General features: G+C 42.3%; 1 protein-coding gene across 1 annotated transcript; it reads right to left on the bottom strand.

Moving 5' to 3' along the window:
* Positions 1–850: 850 nt before the first annotated feature.
* Positions 851–27,865, bottom strand: LOC103055459 (G protein-activated inward rectifier potassium channel 1-like). The gene is made up of 3 exons (XM_007432283.4): positions 27,020–27,865; positions 15,009–15,225; positions 851–6,491 (listed from the first exon to the last, which is right to left on the bottom strand). Exons 1-3 carry the CDS (start codon positions 27,668–27,670, stop codon positions 5,887–5,889), a joined length of 1,473 nt encoding a protein of 490 aa, XP_007432345.1. The 5' UTR covers positions 27,671–27,865; the 3' UTR covers positions 851–5,886.
* Positions 27,866–27,926: the final 61 nt, after the last annotated feature.

The following is a 27,926-nucleotide window of genomic DNA, read 5'->3' as shown; positions in this document are numbered from 1 at the left end:
GCAATAAATCTGTTGTTGTTTTTCTGCAAGCCAGAAATCTCTATTATTTTTCTGCAACAGACTTGCCTGGCTACCCCTCTGATATTTGTCATATTAAACACACACACACATGTGTAGAGCAGGTGGGATAACTTATGCTGGCAGCTGAGTGGATGAGAAGCTACCAAGGTGTGGATAGAAAAATATCTCAGTATTTGTATTATCAAATCCAGGGAGGTTTAACCCCAGCCACATACTACTGTAATCTCTTCCTCAGGAAACGTCTGCCAGGAATCTACAAATTCCCTCCACAACCAGGCTGTGGAGGTGGTAATTCCAGCACATTTGGGAGAGAAGCAAACGGAGAGTTTTAAATATTCAATTTTGCATAATCTGTTCCCCTTCCCTTCCCTTCTCACCACTCCACCCCACAACGTGCCCCAAATATGACAGCCTTGCAGCATCATGAAGATCAACACACTTTATTATGGCATAAAATATGGATGGATTAGGGCACATTTCATTAAATGCTTGAAGTGGGATGCAGGGATTAGCTGTAAACTGAAAAACAGTAATAGCAACAAAAAACTGGGAAAGTTTAGAGCAGAATGAGGGTGGAATGCAAAAAAGGATGGTCTGTAACAAATTAGAGTTCAAAGATCAGTTACTGCTGCTGTGAAGGGTCATTTTTTGCACAAATTTAAGCCTAAATTAAGTTGTTGCAGACTGTGCTTTTCTGCACGTCACTGATCCTGAATCCAAGCATTTACACTTTTTGTTCCTTTCGGTTCAAGGTGATAATCTCACAAGTCTCCAGTCACAGCTAAATTAAAACATCCCTTTACTGGTCTGGCTTTACATCTCCTATGTATTTGTGTCTCTGAGGCTGGAGTTACTCTGTGTGTGTGTGTGTGTGTGTGTGTGTGTGTGTGTGTGAGAAAAGTCAAGACGGCACAATCAAAACTCTGCCGCCTTGTTCACGTGCAACTGCCCTCTTGACTTTTTTGACTCCCCCGTAGATGCCCTTGCTTCCTAGTGTTAGCCTCATGCCCATCCGGACCACTTTCAATTAAATGTATAATTAGCATCCTCTTGCTTTTCCTTGCTTTTTCCTCATTGCTGAGAAAGGATTCGGCTTCGAATGCACAGGCACGGCTGCCATCTTAATTTTTTACCTGATCCAGGGCACCTACCTGGTGCACCTGATGAAGTGAGGCCAGGTCCAGCTTACCCCAGTCGAAGCCCTCTCAACATGCCAGCTCCCATCACCTCCAACCAGCAGAGCAGATGGCAGCTGTGCCTGCGGGTTCCAATCCTTTTTATAGCTTAACGTGGTTGAAGGATTGGGGAAAGCTCCTGGTCGTGAACATTTATACTATTTTCTTTTGCGGGGAGGACAGAATAACATCTCCACTCTACCACAGATTTACTAGGGGGGCTTGGGACCCAAACTTTACTTCCCGCATCCTACCTCAACCAACTTTCCTGAGGATGAAAGAGTCATGCAGTGTGTGCGAACCGGTGTAGGAGTTCACGTTGGCCTGGAAGTAAGGAGACCGAGGCGCACATCCTCCCTTGACCCTAGAACTCCCCGGGTGGCTTTCCACCAGCCCCTTTCTCTTCTATCAGCCTACTTCACAAGGTTGTGGTTGTGAGGATAAAATGATTGCTGTTTGGGGGCCCTTAAAGGAAAGGTGGGATAATTATAAGGAAATACGTACATATATAGAAGACACTTTAGGGGAAATCTTACGTTTCCCAAGGGGTGCCACTGAATGAACCACTGAGTTCTCTGGTGGTTTGTGAAAACTCCCTGTTGCTTTACTTCCTGTGACTTCTTGTGGTCTCTGGCTGAAAGTTTTTTTTTTTTTGGATCTCAAGCCTTTTCATTCTACCAAACAGCCCCTAAATAGGATGAAACGTATGCCAATCCTGGAAGCATAGTATTTTCCTTTGTGTTAGTATTAATGCAATAGAAAAATTAAATAACATTAAAAGCAAAAAGGAATAGAACAGAACAGGAATAGAATAGAATAGAATAGAATAGAATAGAATAGAATAGAATAGAATAGAATAGAATAGAATAGAATAGAATAGAATAGAATAGAATAATAGAGGAATGGAAAATCCACTTCTATCTCAAAAATTTAGAAGCATTTTCAGACCACACTTCTCTTTTGGGTGGCATGTGAGAGAAAGTACTCCCAAAACTGGGCAGAGCCAGAATAAAATATAAATTTAAACTGAATTTAAATTGAATGGAAATTAAATTGATTCAATAAAGATAGTATGATTAGTCCCATTCATTTAGTAACTTCCCCATTCTGGCACAATAAAAATTAGCTAATAGTCACTTCTGGAGGTGTTTCTGCCCTTTTGCTGCAAAAGGGATGACTTGCTGGCAGGGTCGTAAAAACAGCAACTTCTCTCCCTATGGCCATCCTGGGATTCCACGTCAATTATTCTACACTGATTCAGATGAACAGGGTTACTCCTCTTGGAAATCATTCGCCCCTTTGGGGAGGGATAAAAATGGACTTTGTTTGACATTATCAGAACTACATCTACTCATCCCAGAATCTGCAATGCAATTCCCATCATGAGGAACAGCCTTTCTGAGAGATATCCTTGGCTGCTGCCTGATCCAGAATGATCAGCAAGACTCAGAAGACCACCTTTGAATGAAAGGAATAAACCCAAGTAACTCTCATGTCCTCTCACCATGGGAATTCTGATTCTTTAGTGAGCTTTATAAGCACTTAGCCCATAGCAAGTGACAGCTCCTAGCTGATCTTGGCTCATCCCAGAAAAGCTATGCAGGGTGAGACCTGGTTCATATTTGAATGGGAGATCACAAGGGAAGGCCAAGACTCAGGGCTAGACTGGGAAGTCAACAAAATCCCACTTGGAAGCAACAGAAAAACCACTTCATATGATGTCACAGATGTCTCCATCCAGTCACTAGGAGTTGAGACACAATTCGAAGGAGTTTTCACACTTTCTCAATTTAACCTGAACAGCTGATCCCAAACCAGCACATTGTCTCTGCAAAGTTCAAAGGCTGCAACTCTGAGGAGTCTCCCGAGGGAGGAAACTTCACACCCAGGGTAAGAGGCCCAGCCGCTGTTACCAATCCCAACCTTTGTCAGCCCAGCATCTTCCAGAGAACCCATGAAGAGGATGGCAGGAATCACAATCTCATCCATCTTGGGGAGAGTGGCTTATCCCCCAGCTGTGGAAACCTGCCACACATTGTTAGGAGGGTGGAAAAGGAAAAGCGAGGAAAATAAAAAATCAGAAAGGAAAAAAAAAAATCTGCAACAGATAGGCTGACACCTTTGCAAAAGGGAAAAGTTTGATCACAGCTACATCCCAGCTACAGTGACCACCAGGAGGTATGGGATTACCCATTTCATCTGTATTGGACATCTTCAGATGCAGGAGCCAAATGTTACTCTGTGGTGTGCGTGTGTCTCCCTTTGAGTCAGTCTTGACTCCTGGCGACTGCCTGGACAAGTCCCTGCAGTTTTCTTGGCAAGATTTTGAAAGTGGTTTGCCCTTGCCTCCTTCCTAGGGCTGAGAGAGAGTGACTGGCCCAAAGTCACCAGCTGGCTTCATGCCTGAGGCCAGACTAGAACTCATGGTCTCCCGGTTTCTAGCCTGGTGCCTTCACCCCTACACCAAACTGGTTTTTGGGACAGGGTTCTAATAAAAACAGTAAGTCTTTTGATAGCTTCAAGTTTGAAGTAGACCTGATCCAAGTGTCTGTTGTAGGCCTGTTTTATTATTGATAAGTCCTGCCTTTCATCTCTGTAGGCTCATTTGGCAACAGCGGGCAGCCAGTCCATTTCCCATAATGCTCCAACATAGCCTTAGTTCTTAGCATTTGGGAAATTCAAATGGCCACCTTCTCTTTTATGACCTCCTTTTCTAGGGGAAAAAACCCAAGAGGTGATATGTTGGTCTCTGAGCCCACTGGGGGCCTTAGCAGTTCCCAGTGAAATCTAGGTGCTAAGTCAGCCCTGACTACGCTCAGATCCATAGGCTTTAGGTTTGAAGAACACTCCCCATCTTCATCTCCTACAATATGGATGTGCTGAAATGTTGTTGTTTTTTTATTTTTTGACTCCAACACCATCAGCCAGCATAGCCAACAGTAAGAGATGCAGGGAGTTGCTGCTTAGCAGTACATGGAGAACCCAGCTTGCTCTCCCTAGGAACTGCTAGAGATGGTTCCCATATGGCCAGCCATGAAAGCAATTTCCATTACTGAGTGGCTGCTGAAATCCACTGAGATGCTTGAGGAAGGTGGGTGGGCCCACATGCTATATAAAACACTCAGCTGGAGCCACAGAAGCATCTAGGAAGCTGTTCCACAGGCTTCAGGGGTCTTCAAGCTCTGTCAGAGGGCAGCATCTAGTTCTTTGGCTAATCTTGAAAAAAGCTAATTAGTATCAGGTCTGGTTACTTCTTGGCTGGGAGACAACCAGGGTTGTGGCTAAACTAAGACGTCAAAGAAACATCCCAGAAATCCAATTCTGTAATGTTGCCAAGAAAACTACCAGAACTCAAGCTTGACTTGGGGGACTATTATCTTTTTATATAACCCCAGTAATTATCTTTGCTGCAAGAAACTTAAGAATATTCAAAGGACCAATATTCAGAGGATCTTTTTGCAGAAACATGTCTGTATCCTGGCTTGGGATGATGGGGATTCTTATCAAGTACATCTGAAAAGAACTGGCTGGGGAAGGTGGGTCACAGATGACGTAGGTGGACTCTCAGGGAGACAGCTTCTTAGTGATCATTCCCAGCACAGGCCCATCACACAGCTATGGGTGCCTTGGTTTTAGCACTGATTCTAAAAAAACAGGATCCCAATTTCTGAAGCCCAACACACCAATCCCGCTACGTACCTGGATCCAAGAGATGCCCACATGTGATGGAATGGAATTATGAAGGCTAGGCTCAGGGAGAAAAACCTTTTTCTTACATCTCCTGAGGAGCGTGAGAGATACAAGAGGATGAGACTGGCACCTCCCTGAGGAATTCACAATGTTGTGGCTGGCATTACTTGGGAGCTGGGGTTTCAGTCTGGGAAGATTGATGTCAGGCCTAGCCCAAGGAACTCCAAGAGACCATGTAAATTCAGTCCAGCTATGTTTATTAGCTACAACCTCTAGCAAGAATCTTCCCAGACTGAAACCCCAGGTCCCAAGTCAGCCAGCCACAACAGTGTGAATTCCTCAGGGAGGTGCCAGTCTCATCCTCTTGTATCTCCCACGCTCCTCAGGAGATGTAAGAAAAGGTTTTTCTCCCTGAGCCTGCCCTTCCTAATTCCATTCCATCACACCACAAAACCCAATGCTTTGGTCAAAAGAATGAAGGCAGCGGTGCACCATCATGATGGAAGCTCCTCCCTTTTTATATGTGCTTTCTTCATCTGCCTCCCTGAAGATGCTCCTGCCTGGTTCCTGATTTGGGTAAAGATTGTGCAGCTGTTCAGATGGAGATGGAATGGCACCCAATATATCATGGGAGTACTTTTGCTTTATAACACCTGCTTCCCATCTGTTTCTCTAAAGGAGAAATCCCAAAATGAACAATAATAAACAGGCATGCTTCAAAAGGAGGAAGGATGGAGCTCAAAAAGTAAAACAAAACAAATAATCCATACTTACAGGATATAGTTTTTGCCTAACTTTCACCCACTATATACTGTATCCCTCCCTACTCCACTGCTTACCAATTTGTTCTTGACTGAAATTATTTTGGTTTTTAAACTCTAGTTATGAAATTGAATTGGCCCTGGCAGCCCAGATCAGTCTTGCCAGAATCTTCTTCATAGCAACATCGTGAAAATTTCAGAAGTTTAAAATGCAATCTGTCTGGTTGTCTGTCTTCTCTTTAAGAGAAAAGCCCTGAATTCATTTTTCGTAACTTGGCAGGCAAATGATCCTCCAGCCTTGCCCCCAGGGTATGCAAGAGCTGAGGTCTCTGTTGGAGTTCGAGGTTCCCAGTGGACCGAGCCAGGAGCTCTGATTTGGTTTTGAAGGCTGCCAACTTCAGCGTTTCACCTCCCTCCTCCATGTTGCAGACAGAACTGATCTGCTGGATCTTCAAGAGGTCACCGGTGCTGCAGGCTTTCTCAACACTGGTGGAACAAAGGCTTGGAATGCCTCTCTGGAGATCTCCCTTCCCAGTACAAATCTTCTGAAGTTTGCTGGGAAGATGGCTGCTTTTCTCTTCAAAAAATTCGAGACAGTCAAGAGAGGAGATCTTTTCCCGTCGACTCCTATGGCTCCCAGTTGGGGTGTTCAGAGGCGAGGGGAGAGCCAAATTCTGTTCCTGCTCCTTCACACTGTAGGGAGGAGTTGGAACTTCAAACGTGCCATGAAACTGAGAATAATCCACACGGAAAAAGCCATCTTCCAGCGACATCACAGGGAGGAACCTGTGGCCCCAGAGGACTTCATCTTCTGTATAGGAGGTCCTGGCTTGGCATGTCATTCCTAAGAGAAGAAGTTAGTAAAGGGATCAAAAATTGGATTTGTGAATTACAATGCCATCCAGCCTGGCCCTTCAAAGGATCTTCTTTATCCCCCAGCTCTGCTTTGCAAGGGAAGCAGTGGTGGTAGACACCTTTGGAGGGTCCACCTAAGGTGGAAGGAGCAGGAAATGCAAGCCAAGTAGGCTTTACCTGGGTTCATTTATTTATTTATCATATTTATATGCCACCCATCTCACAAAACGTGACTCTGGGCAGCGTACAATAACACCATAAAAAACAGTAATGACAAAAATCACTCTATAATTAAAACACTAATATTATTATTATAAAAAACTAAAGGGATAGAGGAGAGCATTAAGTGTTACATGCAATGTAGCCACCTCATTACATCTCCATATTTAATATATGGACTTCCTTCCATATTCTGTGCTGAGTGGACATGGTAACACAGCTTGGGCAAGAGGTCTTCCACTGCTCTTCAGGCCCCAGTAAATGCCTACCTGGCCACTTTCTGGAGCCAGCTCAGTCCATCACTTCCCAGATATCAACCCCTGCATTTTCCTTTAAAATGGGTGAGAAACTCGTGGCTCTCTACACACTGCTAACCTGCATCTGTTTTCTTTTCTGCAATTTGTGTAGAGTTCTGAAGCCATTAGTCCCCTTTCCAGAGGTGCTGAATATCTACTGCTTTCCTGTCTGTCCTTCCCTCCCTAACTCCAACAAAACTGCCATTCAGTCAAGAGACAGACACATTGAGTTGGGCCATTGCATGTATTAGCTTGGGTACCACATACCCATTAACATAATCCCCCCCCCCCCAAAAATAGCAAGTTTGTGATTTCCTACATCTGCACAGAGAACTGACCTACCAGTATGTGTGGCATGTTCAAACATTCTTTTTTTCCTCCCCTCTGACATTACAGGAGATAACATGAACATGTTGTTCTAGTGCCAAGGAAGTCACATCTAGAAAGGTAAGATGGGTGCTGCAGTTTGCTTTGGCTACAAATAATGTGAAGTCTTGGCAAATTATTTTTTAAGACTATTTGGGTTCTTGGGAAGAGGAAGACCCATTGCTTTTGTTATAAGAACTCCTCCTTGGTTTTGTTTTTTCCTTCTGCTCCTCTGCTTAGACCTGACATAGCCTGTTTAGCTGGACATGACTTGTACAACCTACAACCTACAATCCCCAAAAGCCTTGAGCAAGGGACCCTGCCAAACTGTTGCTAAATTGTACTGATTTAACCTGAAACTGGGTGGACAACCATGGGTTTGATTGTCCATTCCAAAGGCAATCACGCAGAAAACAAACACATTAATTTGCCTTTGTTACTATATTTTTGCTAAGATGTCCTTTCTGCCTGAAAGACATATTTTCTGGAAAAAGGACAGCAAGTTTTAATGCGACCGAAGGGGGAAATCATTAAATAAATTACTGAAGAACATATGCAAATTGCATCTAATTAAGGAAGTTGAAATGAAATGAAATGAAATGAAATGAAATGTAGCTTTTTGTCTGAGCACCAGACATGATTTTCTAGTGTGGAGGCCCAGACATACAACTGTTGTCGCCTGCAGCCCGGAAAATGTTGCATGCTACTAATCTACTGATCCTGGTGGTTTTGTTGCATTGTCCCACCCCCTCTCTCATTAGGTGGATTGTTGCAGGGTTTCGTTTGGTTTTATACAGCCTCTCCATTGCCTGCCCTGGAGTTTGGCTCCATGGTGTCACCTTGTGCAATCATAATCTGGCCAGTAGATGGGTTTGGTTTGGATGGAACTGGGGAAGACCTTCATCTTTTCCCCATTATACTCTCTTCTAGCATTTGAACAAAATCATTACATTTCATGACATTAGCACTGGAATTCTTTTTTCTAAAAGAGAAGTAGCTATTAATACGTCTCAGGCAGTTCTAATTCACAGCTTAACAAGGAATAATGAAGGCAGATGTTAGGAATATAGTATTCTGTGATCCAGCGAGAGCAGTTTGGGTGTCTGTTCATATAATGTACAATTTGTGTGTATAACTGCACATTTGGCAACTGAGGGCATCCTACATAAATTGATACAAATCCCAACTGGATCCCAGCGTGGAGGATTGTACTAGATTACAACAGTGTGCAAACAGCTTCTAATTCTTCCACAGTTCTCTTTGGATGGGAATGAGAAAAGCTTTGTTAGCTCTAGTCGTGCAATGCCCAACAGCCTTTACTGCTAGAGTATCTCCTGAGCTTCGTGCATTCCAAGTTTAAAATAACTAAATTAATAATAATTATACACAAGGGCCATCCAGATTCTCAGCTAAGAAAAGTTGAACCTGGCAATCTGTACAAATTATGCAAATTAAACATTTTAGCATCTTCTCTTATTTTGCATAATGTACAGCAGTCCTATTTTTCATCACAGGTTCTTTTATTTTTACACATTTATAATTTTTTTTACACAATTATTGCATAATTTGTTCTATTCTGTCAATTGTGAGGAAAAGAAGAAGCAAAGGACTATGCTGAGTAAGGAAACACATCCTGCACAGCTGGAGAGTTTATTAGGCTCCTTCTTCTGCTTTTGAGATCACCACACATTTTCAAGTGGATCTCCACAGTCTTAAGGACTAGAAACCTGTGTTACAAATAATGAAAATGTGCTGAATGCTCAGGTGGCTAGATTCTGAGCTTCACTCTCTGTTCTGTATTCCTTCCCAAATCATAGCATGTGCAAACCTTGAGTCCTCTCCAAGCATCATTTGTGGCAAACCCTCAACAAACCTCTGCAAAAGAATAATCATGAAGATAATCCAGAGGAAGATAGTTATTAATTATTGTATCCCACCATTATTTTGTACAGTTCAAGGCAGTGTACATAATGCTCCTGCCTCCTATTTTCCCCACAACAACTCTGTGAGGTGGTGTCAGCCTTGTAAGGTAGTTCATACAGGAAACACGCCCAGATGAGTTAATTCTACTTTATTGTAAGTTTACATTATCAGAATTTTGCAAGTCTGAAAGTGCATTTCTCTCCCGTTGCCTTTACAGTTCAAGAAACTAGAGAAGGTCCCTTCTGGGACATTTGCCAGGCCCCCATTCCTTCTGCGGGCTCAGCTGCCTCTTATCCGACCATTCCCCTGGATGCAGCTCTTCCCCGTTTCCCAAGGTCATTCCCACATACTAATGTAGGTGGGTTGGCTGAGGGAAAACGACTGGCCCAAAGTCACCCAGCCACCTTTCATGCTGTAATGGCATGTGGGAATGACCTTGGAAGACAGGGGAAAGAGTTGCAGACTAGACAACAGTCAGACAAATGGCAGCTGAGTTCACAGAAGGAATGGGAGCAAGGCAAATGTCTCAGAAGGGACCTTCCCTAGTTTCTTGAACTGCAAAGGTGAAGGAGGAAAGATGTACTTTCAGACTTGCATGTCAGCCTCGCGAGGTAGTCCAGACAAGAAGCACACCCAGAAATAGTAACTCTAACTTTAAGGTTACATTAACAGGATCTCTTAAGTCTGAAAGAACATCTTCACCCCCTCACCTTTACAGTCCAAGAAACTAGGGAGGGTCCTTTCTAAGACATTTGCCAGGCCCCCATTCCTTCTGCAGGCTCAGTTGCCTCTTATCTGACCATTGCCTAGTGTGTGGCTCTTCTACCTGTCTCCTAAGGTCATTCCCACATACCATTATGCAGGCCTAAAGGAGCTCCAGAACCCTAGAACCCACAGCCTCCTGGCTTCTAGTCCAGCACCTTAACCCCTACACCAAACTGGCTCTCAGTCCCATTGCAGTTCAGCCTTCCCCAACCTGTCATTCCCAAGATGTGCTAGGACTGCAAAGCCCAGAATTCCCAGAGTGTATACACCCTGGCTAAGAATTCTGGGGGGTGCCACACTGAGAAAAGTGGCTTTAGTTGTATTTCAGTGGAGCTAAAACATGACTAATCCCCTAACCCACAGAAAGGTCAGGAGAACAGCATATGGCAATCTAGGGGTGGGGAGGGCAGAGAATTGTACAAGTGCTGTGTTTGTGCCGTTCATCCATCCGTTCCGCTTCCTGCAAAGGTAAGAAACCACCTGTTGCTCCATCTGCTGCTGATCAGTCTCCCAGCAGTTGTTGACTTAGTTCAATTTGTTTAGGTATGTTTCATTAGTCCTGTTAGAGAGCTTTATGTGCCTAGGAGGTGCTGAAGGTAAAGTACACAAATGGATAGAGAATGTATATTCAGAGAAGAGATTGAGAAACCCTTTTAATCTCCTGGGATAATGAAACCTTTTATCTCAGGGTTTTGCTCCAAGCAGAGTTTGGCCCCAATGCCTGTTCTCAGTTGGCGTTTGAGAGCAACAGCTCCCAGGGGTTTCTGCCACGCCTTGACTGGAAACAGGACTAGAACCACATCGATAACCTCACAAGAAAATCCAAGAACTGAGAATAAGTCATATTTACTGAAGAAAGTAGGAAGCCATTACCAAAACAATTGTAGCAACTATAGTTACTGAAGAATTTGCCCCTTTTTCTAAAAAGAGGTTCCTATGATTAGTTTTTCATTCCACCCTGGCTTTTATTTATTTATTTATACGTCACATTTATATAGCCTCCCATCTCATAAAGCGACTAATGGTCTACTTGGCTTCATCTTCTGAGTGGGTTGGCTTGTTTCTATCTGGCCTTTGTTTCTGCAATGCTCCAATTTGTTCTTGTTTTTTGCTGACCGTATGAGAAGTTTCACACTTTCAGAACAACAACTCCAAGGGCCACAAAAGCCCCATGTTCATGATGGATGCTGGAGATTGTTGTTCAGCAACATCCAGCTAGCCATAACTTCCCATCCTTGCACTGCATTTCCTTCTGACAACTCCTAGAATTCCTTGCTGCTGGCCATGTTGAAAGGGGTTGATGGGAATTGGTTCAAAACATCTGGAGGACAATGTTTGCCTCCCCAGAATTTAGGGCAAAATGGTCTTTCAGTCAGAGTTAAGCCTACAGTGTCTAGCTTCTCTCTTTTTAGGGATGTGTAAAAATATCTGAAAACTTTTCTGGCCTAAAGGCCATAATAAAGATTTGTTGTTGAAAATCTCAGAACATTCAAAATACACTTATATTTTATTATTCTTTTATATTAAATATTTAAGATATTTCCATCATGAGAATTGCTGAATGGGAATTTATGTACAACTCTAAGTCACACAACCATTGACTGTGTTTCTGTAGACTGGGGGAAAAATTACAAGTGTGGCAGGAAAACTGTGATTTTGTTTGAATTTGTCCTGTTTCCTTGATAGATTCACTACTCCCAAAGAAGAGTGTGGTATACCAGCATGCTATACTTAAAGCAAAATTCAAAACCATACTTGGCCAGGAGTGTCCTTAGGCCTCTTGCAACTGGTCTACATTATAGGGCTGTTATGAAGGCAGCATGTATCTATGTGAGTGTGTGAGAAAAGAAAGCATGTGACGCTGTCTTGGTTTAATGAAAAAAAGACTAAACATGTAATGAATAAGGCTACCGGGGTTTTTTTTCTAGCTGCAAATCAGGTACTTCCAATAAGAGAATTCCTAGGGCTTCTATCAAAGTTTAAAAAGAAAAAGGTAAGATCTCCTTTGAGTCATTCAGTTCTTAATGACTGCATCCATCTAGTTTTCTTGGAATTAATCTGGAATATGTCTGCCACAGCCTTCTTTTAGGATGTTATGTTGACTTCCTAATTTAAGCTATGACCTTGGTATTTTCTGGTGGTTTAGACCAATGTTTTTCAACATTAGCAACTTTAAGAGGTATGGACTTGAACTCCCAGAATTCCCCAGATGGCATGCTGGCTAGGGAATTCTGGGAGTTGAAGTCCACACCTCTGAAAGTTGCTGAGGTTGACAAAACACTGCTCTCGCCTAACCAGGATCCATTCAGCTTCCAAACTGAGGTTCAGTCAAAAGGTATAGAGCAGTTATTCTATCTTGCCCTCCTCCAAAGGACAAAGTTCAGTAAGAAAGGATTGGAAAACAAAAATGATTGTAATCATGAGAAGGTTGCAATTGGAAGATGATAAGGGCTGAACCCAGCATAAAATCCTTGGAATGCTAAAACGCTCATCAAGAAGCACTAGCGGCCCACAGCACCTTTCCCCAACCTGATTCCCTCCAGATGGGCTGATACTACAGTTCTAGCGACCTCCTTTCTAGGCAGCTGACCAAAAGTTCTGGGTTCCAGGAATTGCAGGAGTTGTAGATCTTCAACCGATCTGGGGGGCACCAGGTCGGGGAAGGCTCTCACTAAGTCATCAACTGCCAGGAACAACTTCTCAAAGGAGACATCTTGTCCTCAGACAAGGACAGAAATACGCAATAATACAGAAGGCAACCTTGTCCCAGCAGTTTTGCTGTCAATACAGTTTCACTGGACCTAATAAAAAAACGGGAATGTACAGAAATCAGCAAAAGAGCCTTCCGTGTCTTGGAATAGACCATCCTCTCATCTGAGAGGTACTTTATCTTTTAACAGGAGCAATTCCAAAGAGCAATCATTACTGCATAGATTCTGCAGAATTTGAAAGCAGGTGCTGGGGCCAAGCTGGCAGCTGACATCTGGGGAGAGCTGGCCCATATTAAGCCCTGGAATAATTTACAACCCAGTGGGAGGGAGTTTCTGTCCCCTCTTATCTTCAAAGGCACGAGGTTCCTTCTATTTCAGCAATGGTAAATATGCGAGAACTTTAAAAACATCTACACATCTCTAATGCTGCTTCATTAAATAGGGGCCACTGAATCAGAATGACCTCGGTACAGATCACGTCATTAACCTTGCTGTAACAGCTGCATTTGCTAGGCCTGGCTAGGAAACAGCTCAGCCTCGGGGCTCAGCCCGAAAGAACACAGGTTCTGCACTATTCCTGGGGGTTGAGTTCAGGCTGGGGGTGGGGCCTCCGCGGGTGTCATCTGTCATAATGCATGTAAAAGGAGGGTTGGGGGTTTGATTGCGTCACCATGGCCACCATCTTGACTTTTTTATTCCACTTGCTCTCCACAGATGACTCAGTTGCCTACTCCACTCGTCTTTTTTTTTTTATTGTCAAGGAGAGGGAAAAAGAAGGAAGGAAGGAAGGAAGGAAGGAAGGAAGGAAGGAAGGAAGGAAGGAAGGAAGGAAGGAAGGAAGGAAGGAAGGAAGGAAGGAAGGAAGGAAGGAAGGAAGGAAAACAGACCCCACTTGTCTTTATAGACCGAACAAAGGGCAGAGTCAGTACAGGGAGGCCAGCCGCTGGCATCAAAAGCGCTTAGGGCCGGCCAAGGCATTAGGCAGAATGAAGCAGCTGCCTCGCGCAGCTGGTTTTAAAGGCCATAACAAGGCATTAAATTCCTTGTTATTCATTTGTCCAGCTAATTTAGAATTCCCTGTCCTATAATTGAGAAACTACTCATCAGCAAAGTATTTAATCACGATATATGGCGGGGGGGGGGGGAGAGAGATTACTTTGAGCTGGAATTCAGTCCTAAGGTGAATGTCCTTCTAACGCAGGGCATGGCCTTAGAACGCATGAAGGCTTTCGTATAGAAAAACTGTTTCTAGAGCGTGTGGCAACAAACCGCATTTCCTTCAGCACTGAAGAAGTTGCCCATAGTCAAGGACAATGCTAAACAGTTTCCAAGATCAAAGGTTTGACTTTCAACATGTTGGAACTCACAGGAGGAATCTTAACTAGCTTGTAAGGAGAATACATGAGCTGTATTCACACAGTAGCTCTCCATAGTTAACTGAACCAGGGTTTATTCAATTAACCCAATTTTAAGGGTCTACCTAAGACCCTGAACTATAAACTGCTCCCTGGGCTGGGTTGGCCCCTGCAACTTTCCCTTCCAGGAAAGGAAGATGGCCAGATACGCTAATGGACCATTGTCTATTAATGTTAACAGCCCTGGGCTAAATGGCTCAATGTCTATTGACCCATTGACCCATCGAATAATAAATAATAAGAATACATAAGAAAGAACCAATAAAGATGTTTCTTATATACTTCCCCCTTGAGAAATTAATGATTGTGGATGTGCATCAGATCTGAGTTTAAGAAATACTAAGAGCCTGGTTCCTATTTCACCTCTGCCTCAACACACAAATGACTGCATTAAGGAAGCATTAGCCCTTCGAGGTAGTCCAGACAAGAAGTACAACTGTAAGTTCTATCTCTATCTTTGTTGTAATATTGCATTAACAGAATCTTGCAAATCTGAAAGTATTCCTCCCCTCCTTTATTTTACTCTCCAGAAAACTAGGGAAGATTCCTTCTGAAACGCTTCCCACGCCTCCCCTCCTTCTGTGGACTGAGATGTCGTTTACATGCTGGTTATCTGGGCTGCAGCTCTTCCTCCTGTCTCCCAAGGTTATTCCCATGTACCATTACCAGAAGTCACATTTGTCTCCCTCTTTCCACCTGTATAATAACCTTGCATTTACTTACAAGGTATCATAAATAGAAAATGCAACATGCTTGAAAACAATACCCCAATATTAAGTTTACGTGGTTAGCACCCGATTGCATCGCTTACCCGTGGTTTCAACAATGCCTTCAAGGATTACAACAATTTCAAACTGCTCACTCCTTAGGGATCTTTGCGAGAGTGCAAAAAAAGGACTCTTGTCATTGATTTCATGGCAGATGGTTAGAGGAGAAACGAGGAACAGTTGGTCGGCCCCAGTTCCAAATCCAACATCAAGCTCGCATTGGTCTAGTGGCAGGAATTCACCTTCTGGTGTCTGTCGTGACTAAAGATAAATGAAAAGAAAGAGAAATAATTCCAGCAAGTTAAGAACTAATTTTGCAGCAGAAAGGAAGGGAACGCTTTTCAGTATAATTCAGAGCACCCTGCAAACTGCAGAGGCTTGACAAAAATTAACTTGGGAGATTTTAGGGTAGAACTCAATGACAAACTGGATTTTATTGGAACAGATTTGAACTCAGCCCCCTTCCACAATTCACTGAGCAGTTCAGATCAGGCCCTCCATGCAGTCTAATTTATTTATTTATTTTATTTATTATTAATAATAACAGGTGACTCTGGGCGGCTAATCCAAGATAGGACCCATTCCTCCACGCACAAACGATTTATAATCGGGCATTCCTGTGAATCGCCTAGTTTGGTCCCAGAGATCAATGCCCATTTGTTACATGAAGTAATGAAATAGTTGTTTCCAAAATCACTTAATTCAAATGTTGTGAAAGAAAATCCACCTGTACATCAGTTCCAGCCTTCCCAACTTCAAACACCCTTCAGATGAGTTGGTCTACAATTTTCAAAATTCTCAGCAAGGACATATGCCAAACATACACAGAGGTCCTCAAGTTGGAGAAAGGTGAGTAAGATACATTCATTTCTAAAGTTACCAAGCCCATCGGGCCTCAAGTGAGTGAGTCATGGCAGTTTATCTTCTCTTCAGATTCGAAAGAACCTGTCAATATGGCCCCTAGTGGGTCCCTTCCTTGTGGAGGGGGAAGGCTGACATTACCATGTAAGGGGACTGGACCTACATGGCAGGGAGAGATAGCAGCAGTAATGTTGAGATGACTGACTTTAGGACGGCATTTTGATTTTCTATAATAGTCTGTAGCAACGTTTTCACTGGTGAGCACTGTGAGATTGTAGTCTTACCAATGTACCGGATTATTCCTGTATCTAAAATCTTTACAGCTGACCATTTTTGAAGATGAAAGGACAACCAGCTAAGCTGAGTGCTGTTCTGCAGCAACAGTTATTTCTTATCATTTAGGCCAAATGAGCCATTACTTCCATTATGATGAGACTAGTAAGCCTGTGACCCTCCAGATGTCTCTCAATTTCCAGCAGCCCTCAGCATTGGCAGTAATGCAACAAAAGGAGGACTACAAGTCTTCTTGATCTAAGAAGTTCTTGAGAAGACATTTTCTGCTTGGCTCTTTGTGTGAGTCATCACTTGAATCTCTAAAATCCTGGAGCAAATTACATGTGCAAACTGGATGCCTCCCTCTCCTTCACCTTTTCTCCACACAATGCCAACCTGGTGTAAGAAAGAAGGATTTTACTGAAGCAATACTTTGAATGGTGATAGTTAAAAGAAATACTGGTGTCATAATTAGTATGAAGAAAGTAGCAAGATGTCCACAGTTGATACAGAGAAAATTGGCTTTAAAATTAAAAAGGGAAAAAAATCTAATGAAGATAGAGGAGCGGAGTAATATATGGCTGGCCAAACGTAAATCCAAGGTAGTTGGAACTAAAACTGGCATCTCTAAACTCTATGGTCTTCTTCCATACCTCTCTATTTTATCTTTTTGTCACAAAAGCACCAGCAGAACTTACCAACCTACATGAGGCCAGGGATATGTTCCTGTTTAGCGGTCACTGTTGAGAGAAGTAAGCCCCCCCCAACTTTCTAAAATTAGCATTGAATTCATCTGCTCACCAAATGTGATGCTCTGGTCCTGTCCAGCCAAAGATTCTTTATTATGCCCCTCTTTTTCTCTCTCTCAAGGGAATGGGCTTCCCTGCCCCTGATGAGAAGAGCCAAGAAGGTAGTTAAAGGTTTTCTGAAACATCCTTGAAAACATATTCAGGGGAAATGACTGACAGCCACAGAAGCCTGCTTCTTTTCAAGCTGCAGACAAAACATCAAGGAAAGCTGGTAACTTTGCAACAAGGCTTAGAAGCAGAAGCTAATGAGTTCAAGTCAACTCCACAAACAGCTTGACTTCCAGGGAAGAAATGGTGAACTGAAGACGACTCCATTAAAAGCAAAGCCAACAACCATGGCAGAATGAAGAGCCAACGAGTAGACTAGCTCTTCATAATTCCTCTCGGGACAAGGAGAGGACTTGAGATTGCCCACAAGTGCTCCATACAGTTGCTCCTCGCAAGGAGACCACATTCAGCAGTCTCCAATGTGTTTAGAGCTCTGGGAGATGAGGGAATAGCCATCTTGCTCAAACTGTGGTTGGTGCCTTCAAAAAAGGACACTGGGTTCACAAACTTCCTTTTCTACTCACTTTCAAAAATTGCTTGTTAACTGCTTTTCAGCTATTAGGAACCTTTGAATCAACAAGTTTTACAGCACCAGGTGAGTTTCCTGCAATCCTTAGCGAAAGAAGTTTTAAATACAAGTTTACGGACTTAATTTCTTTTTCTTTTAGAATAATCAGCAAAAAGGTGATTAGAACTTTGATTATGGAAAATTACAAATGGACTAAGGGTCCAGATGGATTTTGAAATTAATCATAAGAATCCTTTCCTGTGGGAAAATGCTTTTCTTTTGAATTATCTTAAAAAAAGCATGATAGGGTGAGACTTTGAAGGTTGGACACTAGAGGGAACCAGAAGGAACTAAAGATTACAATTAAAAGAGAAGAACACTTAAATTTGACTTAATAATACAGAATGAAGCAAAATATTTTAACATTGGACATACTGAAGGATATTTTTGAACAATGGACTCAGATGTTAATTTTAAGAGTGTCGGTCTCTGTAGGTAAACTGTGTTTAAATGATGTTATGAAAGAGGAACAAGTCATATCTGACAAGATTGAGACCGATCTGAAAGTGGATTTAAAAATGACAGGTTACAAGAATTATATGGAAAAAGATGCTACATTGGACATACAAAAGAAGCCGGCTGATGTCCTAATAATTAAAAAGGATATACAAATAACAAACCGAGAGAGTAGCCTGGATAATTTTGCTACATTGGATTTACAAAAGCTCTGAAGAATGTTTTGAGAAGCTACAAAGAAAAAATGAAAAGAAATCTAGGATATTGTTTGAAGGGACTAAAGATCAAGATTGTTAAAGGTAAAAGGAAGGAATATAAAGTTGGTTTATTTGATTAAGGTTAAAATAGACATGTTGTTATCTCTGGTAACCCTTAATGGACTTTTGCTGATCAGGACTGAATTGATGAGGCTTTAAGGATTTGTTTATAGATAAGAGATGGGATATGGGAAGAAGAGATCATTTATTGTATTTTAAGAGAAAGTGATAAGTTCCTAAAATTGTTTATACTTGTTATGATGAAAGGGAAGTCATTTCTTTATATATTTTTCTTTTTCTTTACTATATTCTGATTCTTTTTTTTTTATTTTCTATTTTCTATTTTTTTTCTTTCCTGCGCTTTCTATTTTTTCTTTTTATCCTTTTCTTTTTTTTTAGTTTGCGTTCATTTTTATCTTTTTCATTGCAATTTTTAATAAAATTACTATATAAAAAAATTCCACAAACAGCTTCGTAATTAAAAAAGGCAGGGCTTCAACTGCGCAGCGGTGGGTGCCATCTCAACATCCCTGTGAGCATCTGCAGGAACACACTGTTTGGACACACGTCTGCTTTCTCTGCTTGCTCTGCCTATCGCAAAGACAAATGGTGTGATAAGAAGTGAGGACATCTAGGAGGAAGTAATTTATGGGCCTGAACATTCATTGAAATCCACATCTTCTCTGAGGCAGCAGCAAAGTCCTTGTTTATTTTGTATCATTCATTTTCACTCCAAGGTCCAGGCTCTCAAAGGAGGGTGCTGACCTTTGAGAGAAATCCAGACCCTAGTCTCCAGTGGCCCCAGTTTAATTGCCATCTGCTATTTTCCAAAAATAGTGCTTTGCCTTGCATTATAGATGGTGTTAGTAGCAATAGAGCTCGATATGAACAAGGTCTAGTTTGGTACAACACTACATTGAAAATGTCTCCTTTATTTTCTTCTAACTAATCTCATGTAATTTGGATGGGAAAGAATGTGATCTTTTTCCCAGGAAGAATACTATTTCAGCAAAATCATTGTAACTCTAGTGCAGGATTCCTAGACTCATTTTAGTTAATGTGGTGACCCACGTGTGTGGTTGGCCATGTCTGCAGTCTTCTTTCAATTAAATCTGAAGGGAAGACATCTCGGAGGAACTCCTCTTACAATTTTTAGACTTTTAATGATGAGATATGGGCTACTGGGAAGATTGCAAAGTAATGGGAAAAAATTATCAAATAATACCACACGGAGGACCCTCCAGCACTCTGCAACAAAAAATAAATGAAAAAGCATCTGGAGCAGAGTTGGCTGGATTATATAGCAAATTCCACCACCTGGGCTCTGCCTACATGATATTCGTAGCTTCACATATGGTGAACCTAAGGTTAGGTTGTGTTAGGATTAACAGATCTAGACTGCAAACATCAGGACAACCAGTAGAAGACATCTAGCCTCATACTCCCTGTGATGATACAGAGCAATAACTTCAAAAAAGTTTTGAGTCCAGCTCAATACATAATTTCCACCATTTCATTCTCTCTTTTAAAAAAAAAACTATTAAACTCCAAAAGATCAGTAGATGGCAGCAAAGAGATACTGTACAGAAAAATAACTTTCTGTCTGCTGCTTGCTGGTAGTCATCTGGATTCTGCTAATGACCTCAGATGAGCCACTTTCAGCAGCATGAGCTCTTTAAGGCTTTGTCTTAAATACAATTACAAGCAATAAGAATAGTTGGGGACCGTAGCTTAGTAGCGACACCCATGTTTTGCTGGCAGAAGGTCTTCTGCACCATCTCATTAAAAAACAAGAGCTGGTTAGGTGAATGAATAACTTCTGCCTCAGATCTCAGAAGACCATGGTCAGAACAGCCAATAATGGGTAGGATGGACTAAAAGTCTGACTTGCAGAAGGTTGCATCTGAGGGTCCAAAAAACCAGCCCACATATTTGCAACCCAGATCTGGTAGCCATAACTTAGGGAAACTCAGGAGGGCAGAGAAGGGGTGGGAGACTCAGTTACAGCAGGGTTTCTCAACCTCAGCAACTTTAAGATGTATGGACTCCAACTCCCAGAATTCCCCAGCCAGTAGCTGAGGTTACAGCATTACTTTGCGTGCTCATTTGATTGTAAATCCTGCTGACTACAACTGGGATTATGAACTGGGTCTTAGCTTTTGCTTGCCTTGTGCTCAACACCTAGGACTAAACAGAGGCTACTTTCAGGCTGATCCTGGAAAAATGGCTTTTTTGCAGAGGCAACTGAAGTGGCCGTTTTGCAGATCAAGTTTAGGATGATAGGGCAGGCACAGCAGTAGCTTTTCCCTCCTGGACAAAGTGGCCATGTTTTGCTTAACCATGGTTTACAGATAAACCATATTGCCTGAATTCACATAATATACTAAAGAAAAACCATGGTAATACAAACCACATGGACTGGATTCCCACAACTTGCTAAACCAAAAATGAGAGAACCACTTTTTACTATGGCGTGGTATGAAAGATTGAATCTATCTACATTCATTCAGTGGGTAGATGTGACTGCAATTTTAGATAGAGCGGGTGATGCTTCAAACCAAAAGGTTCTTCTTTCTTCTTTTTTAATAAAAGGGCTGGGCTTACATTTCAAGTTAAACTATGCTTTTATCATGGTTTAATTACTCACTTGTGCCATAAAAATCCAGACACCTGTTAGAAATCTCATCTGCCATCTATGATTGTCTGGATTTTTGTAACCTAGATCTGGTAACCCTATTCATTGCGAACACTGCTACAGGCCACATGCACAGACCATAAGTCATAGTTTACAAACCATAGTGGCTGGATTTGCAGTACCTTGCAAAGCCAAAGCTAACATACTCTCCTGATTAATATGTTGTGTGAACCCCCTTTTGAGTGTTTTGATGACCTCAGAAGTTTTCTTGCTTCATTGTGATATTTTCCAGGCTTCTAAGGAAAATCCTTCTTCACGAATTTTCTTTCAGCTCCTTTTTGCCACTACACTGAGTGCAAAAATCAATCACAGTAAACCATTATGTGCTTCTGTCTGGTTTTGACTTAGTGCAATGAGTGAGCCCAGCCATTTAGGCTATAAATCAGGATTTATTGCTTATGTGTAAATAGACATAGGAAGATGGCTTAGCTCTAGGGGTAGCCACCCCAAATCCAGCATAACTTCGGGTAAAAAAGATGAATTCTTTAACCCATTGTGGGACCAATGTACAAGCATGCATGCCTAAAAGCTAGATATTCCTTCTTGTTTTTACAATCACTTTATGTTATTGTTGTCTGCCTTGTTTAATAATATTTTGGCCAGCCTTCCCTACAGTCTACAGCTTAGTAGCTCATCTAATCTGTATGCAAGAGCTCGCTTGGTCTTGCTTTTTGTTCCTGGTGCAAAAAAGGTTGCCGAAGAGGAAGAGTCAAGAAACGTGCCTGTTTTGTTTTACGATTTCTGATTATTACCACAAACCATGGCTTAGTGCTATTTACAAATGCAGTCTAGCGTTCTTCAAGAGAAGACGCAGCTTCCTTACCAAGGCGATTGGGGAATTTGGCTGGAAAGTGCCCTCCCCACCCATCAAAAGACCAACCCAAGAGCCTTTTCAGAATATGAAGGCTGATGAGTCTTATCTCTCTGTCTGAATTTTAGTGTTTCTCAACCTTGGCAACTTGAAGACGTGCGGACTTCAACTCCCAGAATTCCCTAGCCACCCATGCTGGCTAGGGAATTCTGGGAGTTGAAGTCCACACATCTTCAAGCTGCCAAGGTTGAAAAAACACTGGGATAGATCAACAGCAGCAACAGCAGAAAAAGCGCAGGAGCAGCGTCCTCCACTTTACTAATCAGCAGGACCCGGGATCAGGCTGCACCATTTCACATGGCTGGCAGGTGGCAGAAGGCATTGGGTGTTTTCTGTGATTCAGTGGAAGTTCCACCCTTGAACCGAAGTCCAGGGACTGCTAAATGGAATGAGGAGGAAAAGCATTGGGTTGCCACATTTTTAGAAAAAGCAGGATTGGGGGTTGGAAGAGAGCATTAAAACCATCCTAATCTATCTAAAACCATGAAGTCCAACATCTGAAATAATAAATTCTTGTTTTCTCCATATGATTGCTGAGAACGAGCTGTAGAGAGCTACCATATCTAGGTGGTTGCAGAAATCTGAAGTGCCCTGAGATGGAAGCAGGGGCTACTGTGTCTATTTGCCATCATCAGTGGCCATATGGGTTTTTGCAGCCCAGATATGGTGCCCTAATCTGCAAAGTAATTTATTTACAGCGTCTAAGATATGGGATTGGAGGGCTAGGTTTCAGCTGAAAGGTGTGTCGTGCTTGAAACCCAGCATCTCTCTTTCTTTTAGAACCACTTATTCAAGATAGCTAAGCCATAGCAGTGTTTCTCAACTTTGGCCACTTAAAGATGTGTGGACGTCAACTCCCAGGATTCCCTAGCCAGCCATGGTGGCTAGGGAATCCTGGGAGTTGACGTCCACACATCTTCAAGTGGCCAAGGTTGAGAAACACTGAGCTACAGTTACCCTAAGGTGACAGAGTGGCAGTCAGTACATGTTCAAAACTGTCCTTTTTATATATTTCATAGCAGAACCTTAAGCTTGACCCAACTGACACTAATGCCTATGCCACCTTGACTTTTCCTTAAGACCTACTAAAGACATAGGAAAGAAGGATCACGGATCCTTACATTTACTCTGGAAGGCTAGGGACTAGAAACTCCTAAAGGCTGAAATTCTCAGTGCTCGGTTCTGCTGGATAGGAAGCCGCGCGCACCCCCCCCCCCCCGCCTTGCTTTTGACTTTCAAATGCCACCATTGGAATCCAGTTCTAGGAAGTGCCATGGAGCCTGGTGCCAACTGCCACAACCTGCCTGCTGTCAAAAGTCTCTAGCACTCACCAGGGATTGCCTCTGATAGTTAAAGCACTTGGGTTGGACTGGGGCCACGTCAGAGAACAACTCGTTCCATGGCTGCAGGAACTGCAAAGACAGCAGCCGCACACGAGTGACAGCTTGAGGCACTTCCTACTCTTGTGGCAGGGCTATAGCAGGATGGGGAGGAAACAGATCCTGCCAGGAGGAACAAGGGCTGGCTAGCTGCAGATTTCCTTCCAATGCCACCCTCCAATAAGAATAGACCTCGGAATTCGCCCTGAGTTTTGTGTGGCTGATTCAGTGTTGCAGAAAAGCGATGTTCACACCTTGAACGGTGTGACTCTGACATGATCGTTCTCGTCATGGGGAAGAACGAGATAGACCGGAGTATCTTGCTACACATATCTTTTATGCCAGTTCAAAATAAGAAGATAAACAGTAACACCGTATTATTAGTGTTACCCTCTACAGTAACTGGTATTTCTTTATTACAGGTTACAGACCAGCGTAACGCTTGGAGGATGTCTGTTTTCTTTGCGTTCCATTAAGTCCCTTATTTATTTTTATGTTGGGGTGCTATATAATATATTGGTCTATGGGATGCATTTTATGGCCAAAAAAGTAATGAGAAATGGGTATGGACAGAGGGACAGTTTATTGCACTTACTTCCCATTGAAAGTAATAGGACTTGTCATCACTAACTGGCCCTATTGGTTTCAATGGGGCTTAATTACAGCTAACTATTAACTAAAAATACAAATATATGCATGTGTAGTCAAGAGTGGTGAGCTAGTTTGGTGTAGTGGTTCAAGCACCAGCCTAAAAATTAGGAGACCATGAGTTTTAATCTTGCCTTAGGTACTAAAACCAGCTGGATGACCTTGAGCCAGTCACTCTCTTTCAGCCCTAGGAAAGAGGCAATGGCAAACTACTTCCAAAAATCTTGCCAAGAAAACTGCAGGGACCCCCCCCCCCCCAAAAAAAAAAAGTCAAGAGGGAACCCCATGTAATTCACCAGGATTTACCATGGAATTTAGTAGTGTATGTCAACAATCAACTTGCAATGATCAGAGGTCAGAAAGGGGTAATCTTTAGGGCCTATTAGAATTTGTGTACTGTAAATCTGTGGGAGAAGGAACTTAGCAGGAAGGATCCAGACTTAATAATGAATTCATTATACTTCGTTTTCACTGATTCCAGTCCTACCACTCAAGTAGTGGTAAGTCTATTACTCATGTCATTTCTAACTATGTTACAGGTTAGGAATTCTGATGACAGGATTATGGGGGAAAGGGCAGTTAAATTTTATGGGGGGTGAGATGTCCATGCATTATTACAATTTGGGCAGAGATTTTATCAATTATTCATATCATGCTTGGGCATTGATGTCCAGATTCTTCAACCTTATTGTTGAAGATTATTCAAGATTGTGTAAAAGAGAAAATTCAAGGCATCATTCAGTACTTATTGGTTGTAACTAGACTCTGGAAAGATATTAAACCTAAGGTCAAAGCTTGAGAATGTAATACACTGTTATCGTAAAAAAGAAAAAAGAAAAAAAACCCTTTGAATTGTCAAAGGTCAGTGTTTCTCCTGATGCTTTCATTGAGTAGATTATTTTTATTACAGTCAACAATCAACTTAGATGCCTTCTTTTGAAAGTCTTATTTTCATCTGGGAGTAACACAGACTGGTCTTGACTTTCTGGAAGATAATGAGGTGGCATCCAGATTATGACACGAACAAGAGCAGCCATTTCTGCAGTATTACAAATTCCATCCAGTAATAACTAACCCCCATTATATTTATCATATGCACCTCACTTGTATATCCTGAAAAACTGCCAGAGGCTTAAAAATAGATCACCCTTTTGCTCTGTTACAAGTTGGGAGAGAGACCCAGACTATGGGAAAAAAAACAATGCAAGAATTATTTTGCTGCTGGGGAATTTGAAAAATCAAAATGGAGATAGGCATGACTTACAATTTTTTACCTAGTTGGTTTTGGTTAATTGGAAGTCATGCTGCTGAAGATTTCAGGTCTTGCTATCATCTGAAATGGTGACTATTGTAACTTCTTATGTCTATTCACAGTGCATGTTTGTTATGTACAGTATTGCACAGGGCAAGAAAAGACTAAATGGATGCAGCTGCAGATTTTCTTCTTCATATTTGTTTCTCTTTCTTTCTCTGGGGATCCTCTTTGTTTTCCAAAAGCCCCCTTTGTCTTCTCTCTAGAGTCAATAAATTGCTTACAAATATCAGATTTTAGTTCTTTCCCTCTTTTCAGGTGGAAGGAAGTGCATTACACTGAGTGGTTATATTGCTGTGCAAGTAAATAATAGTTACCATGACCTATGTTATATGACATTCCACAACTTAAAGACAATGTTATGACGATGATCTGTCTGACAGGTTATGCAATAACGGTGTTGTTGGGTAATCTAATGCTGTCTTGATTTCTCGGATATTGTAGTTTTGTAATTGATGGACTTGGGTAATTTTAGACTCTGGATTTTCACACCCTCTTCTTTAGATGGCAATGTGTGGGACCCTAGATCTCTACCCCAAAGTCCTGGCCTGACATGATCTCAGTCTAGGGTTTAGCTTCAGATAGGAAAGTTGTTTCTTTCATGCTGCATGAAAAGGCTTGTCCCCAGAGGTAGGAAAGTATTCATAGGTAGAAAGTATTCGATTGCAGTGAATACTGGAAGGTACTGCGTTTTGCTCCCTCCCCAAAGCATTTCCAATGTTGTTTTTCCTCCTTGCAGCTGTTCTGAATATTGCTTGCTCCTGCTGTTGTACAGTGATTCTGACCTGGAAGAGAGTGGGCTGGGTGCAAATTGGTTTGCATGAGGGCTTCCATGTTGAACAGATTGTCAGGGAAGGCAGCTGGGGTGGCACCAATCACCTGCAGGAATGGAAAGGCCTGGAGTCTATTCTCTCCCACTGGTGGGGTCAAAACAGAAAGCACCGACCATTTCTTTGCACTGCAGAACATAACGTAGGCACCAGCTAAGGTAGCATGGTAGTAATGGAAAGGCATTTTTCATGTGCTTAAAGACATTCTTCTTTTTAGTATGTTTTCTCTGGCTTTATAAACATCTTGGACTAAGACCTTACTCACATCAAGCAACCCAAACTTAAGTACATAGGGCAGGGATAGAATCCTTAGCGCATTCTCCTAATTTTTATTTATTTATTAACAAGATTGACATGCTGCCCAATAACAAAGTTCACCAATGACTTAAGGTAGCTCAGATGTGCTTGCAAAAAATCATGTACATTTTCTAACTTGATTGCTTCCTGATGGTTAGCTATTCTGAATGTTTGCTTGGTTTTGAAGTTTTTTGTTTTTTGTAAGAGAGAAGTTGTCAAAAGCTAAAGTTAGTAAAATTAAGATAGACCTTGATCCTATGAATGTTACTGGGAACAGTTCTCTGTGAAATGCAAAAAAGCCCAATTGTAAGTTTATAGTCTCTGGTTTTATCCTCAATTAAATATCCAAAGCAAAATCTGAAAATGTGTATGTTTTACCAAATATCACAAAGTGTATTTTTTAATAGCAGTGAACATTCATTATCCTTGGGATATGTGCTACAGCCCCCTAAGCCTACTTAATCATCTTTTTTAGAACCCATTTAATCCTGGTTTAATATCTACAGATGTGTATTATTTATATAGCAGCTTTGCTTTGCAACAGACTATCACATATTAAATGTGCTTGCCCTCTCCAAAAGCTCTTCGTTGCTCCTTTGTAGAGAGGGCTTAAAACAGAAGCTAGATCTGAAGGTTGAAGATAGGCCTTTGCCACATCCTAGCGCAGAGCTATCAAGACCCGCATGCAAGAAGATGGCGAGAACCTCAACCCCATGAAACTCCCTCCCTTCCAGGGAATCCTTTCACCCACCTTAATGAGTTTGCAACGGATCTGGGCTGAGACCATATGGCTGTTGCGCAGGTTGCCCACCCGGAACATAAGGCAGAGTTTCCCATCTCTCTGCGAGATGACGGCAGCACGGCTAAACATCAGAGTTTCGGCACGTTTCTTGGGTTGGGACATCTTGATGAACATGCATCCGATGAGGAAGGCATCTACCACAGAGCCCAACAGGGACTGGAACAGAAAAAGCACAATTCCCTCTGGGCAACGCTCCGTAATGTAGCGATGCCCATAGCCAATGGTGGCTTCTGTCTCAATGAAGAAGAGGAAGGCTGAGGGGAAGTTGTAGACATTGGCCACACACGGGCTGTGCCCTGGACTGGGACTCTGGTGTATATCTAGGTCCCCACGCAAATAAGCAATTCCCCACCACATGGAGGCCATCACCAGCCAAGCAACAGTGTAGGTCAGCAAGAAAATTAGAAGGTTCCAACGCCACTTGAGGTCCACCAGAGTGGTGAAGAGGTCAGAAAGATAGCGGCTGTTCTCACTGCCCAGGTTCCCGTGCTGGACGTTGCAGCGGCCGTTTTTGTCCACAAAGCGCTGCCGTTTCCGATGGGGTGGTGCAGCCACCACGGCCTGATAGTCATCACCAAACTTCCTTCGCACTACTGACATCCTGATGAAAGGAGTTTCCCTTACACTCTGTGGTTAGTTGTAGAATGAAGGCTGGTCTGAGTGTGGAAACTGTTGTTTCATGCAAGGGACACAACGTGGGCAATGATTAGCAGAGCAAATGGTAGCTGGTGGTCTCTTCCACTTGGCATGGGCCGTTGTTGGAGCTGGACCGAGCAATGTCTTCTGTGCCACTGCTTTGGGTAACTGCCAGATGGCACAAACGAGGTCCAGATGGCTGTACAATCTTTATTTGATT

The sequence above is a fragment of the Python bivittatus genome, unplaced genomic scaffold (assembly GCF_059951505.1).
Source record: "Python bivittatus isolate LINGU-HERP-01145 unplaced genomic scaffold, Pbiv_v1 ctg000410_np1212, whole genome shotgun sequence".
Lineage (NCBI taxonomy): Eukaryota > Metazoa > Chordata > Lepidosauria > Squamata > Pythonidae > Python > Python bivittatus.
Note: the sequence above shows the minus strand (reverse complement) of the source record. Positions and strands in the feature narration are given on the sequence as shown.